Source organism: Priapulus caudatus, unplaced genomic scaffold (assembly GCF_000485595.1).
Source record: "Priapulus caudatus unplaced genomic scaffold, Priapulus_caudatus-5.0.1 Scaffold1691, whole genome shotgun sequence".
Classification (NCBI taxonomy): Eukaryota; Metazoa; Priapulida; class Priapulimorpha; order Priapulimorphida; family Priapulidae; genus Priapulus; species Priapulus caudatus.
The window spans coordinates 105,764-107,248 of NW_014578752.1; the positions used below are offsets into that span (position 1 = coordinate 105,764).

At 49.5% G+C, this 1,485-nt stretch overlaps 1 protein-coding gene across 1 annotated transcript in view; it reads left to right on the plus strand.

The window, feature by feature from the left end:
* The window catches only part of LOC106817348 (leucine-rich repeat-containing protein 1-like), a gene marked incomplete at its 3' end in the record, with an annotated part of 27,281 nt that extends 25,891 nt beyond the window's left edge, over nucleotides 1–1,390 (plus strand). Inside the window, 1 exon segment of the mRNA XM_014822005.1 lies at nucleotides 1,312–1,390. Within this exon segment, the coding sequence (XP_014677491.1) occupies nucleotides 1,312–1,390 (79 nt within the window).
* Between the last annotated feature and the right edge of the window lie 95 nt (nucleotides 1,391–1,485).

Here is a 1,485-nt window from a genome sequence, read left to right on the forward strand (position 1 = left end):
TACTTCTGTGTTGTTCTTCTAATTTTTACTTTTCTTCCGAGCCTTCCTAGTCTGTTGTTCTTCTAGTTTTCACCTCTCTGAGCCTTCCTAGTAGAAGGTACTTCTGTGTTGTTCTTCTAATTTTTACTTTCCTTCCGAGCCTTCATAGTCTGTTGTTCTTCTAGTTTTCACCTCTCTGAGCCTTCCTAGTAGAAGTTACTTCTGTGTTGTTCTTCTAATTTTCACCTTCCTTCCGAGCCTTCCTAGTCTGTTGTTCTTCTAGTTTTCACTTCTCTCTGAGCCTTCCTAGTAGAAGCTACTTCTAATGTGTTGTTCTAGTTTTCACCTTCCTTCCGAGCCTTCCTAGTCTGTTGTTCTTCTAGTTTTCACATTCTCTCTGAGCCTTCGTAGTAGAAGCTACTTCTAATGTGTTGTTCTAGTTCTCACCTTCCCTCTGAGCCTTCCTAGTCTGTTGTTCTTCTAATTTTTACCTTCTCCCTGAGCCTTCCTAGTCTGTTGTTCTTCTAATTTTTACCTTCTCTCTGAGCCTTCCTAGTAGAAGCTACTTCTCTGTTGTTCTAGTTTTTACTTCCCGTCTGAAAAACTCTGAAAGCCACCTAGTGCGTTTACTCGGATTATACCTACGGAAAATACACGGTTGACGTTGAACAAGTTGCGTTGACTTTTTGCAATCCCAGCTGCAGCACGGTCATGCTGTGTTTTCACAGCTTGATGTATACGTCTCTGAAATGATAGAGTTCACTTGTGTATCGGGGTCTATTACAACACGCATAACAGACTCCAATCGATACAACCCTTCACTCCGGGCCCTCCCCCCATTCCGGAGCCTCCCCCCATCCCTGGCCCTCCACCATCCCGGGCCCTCCCCCATTCCTGGCTCTCCCACATCCCTGGCTCTCCCCCATCCCTGGCCGTCCTCCATCCCGGACCCTCCCCCCATCCCGGACACCCCCCATCCCGGACCCTCCTCTATCCCGGACCCCCATCCCGAGCCCTCCGCCACCCCGAGCCCTCCTCCATCCCGGGCTCTCCCCTCCATCCCGGGCCCTCTCCCATCCTGAGCCCTCCCCCATCCCGGACCCTCCTCCATCCCGGGCCCTCCCCCATCCCGGCCCTTCTTCTATCCGTCTATAAACGACACAGCTTCTGAGATTTCTGGGTCAGAACCCCAGGTCCTATTTACGGAGAGTTGTTTGGATTTCTGCATTAAAATTTGTGTCGTTGGAACTTCTTGCTTTTTTTCAAACATTGTGCCTTGAGCAGCTATAATCTCATGTTTTTGAATCGTTCTGTCTCTCTCTGTGTTTGCAGACATACCGGATATTCCCGATAACATCAAGTACTGCAAGAATCTACAGATAGCCGAGTTCAGCAGCAACCCCCTGTCACGGTGAGTCTGTCTGTCTGTCTGTGTGTGTGTGCGTGTGTGTGTGTGTGTGTGTGTGTGTGTGTGTGTGTGCGTGCGCGTGTACGTGTGTGCGTGCG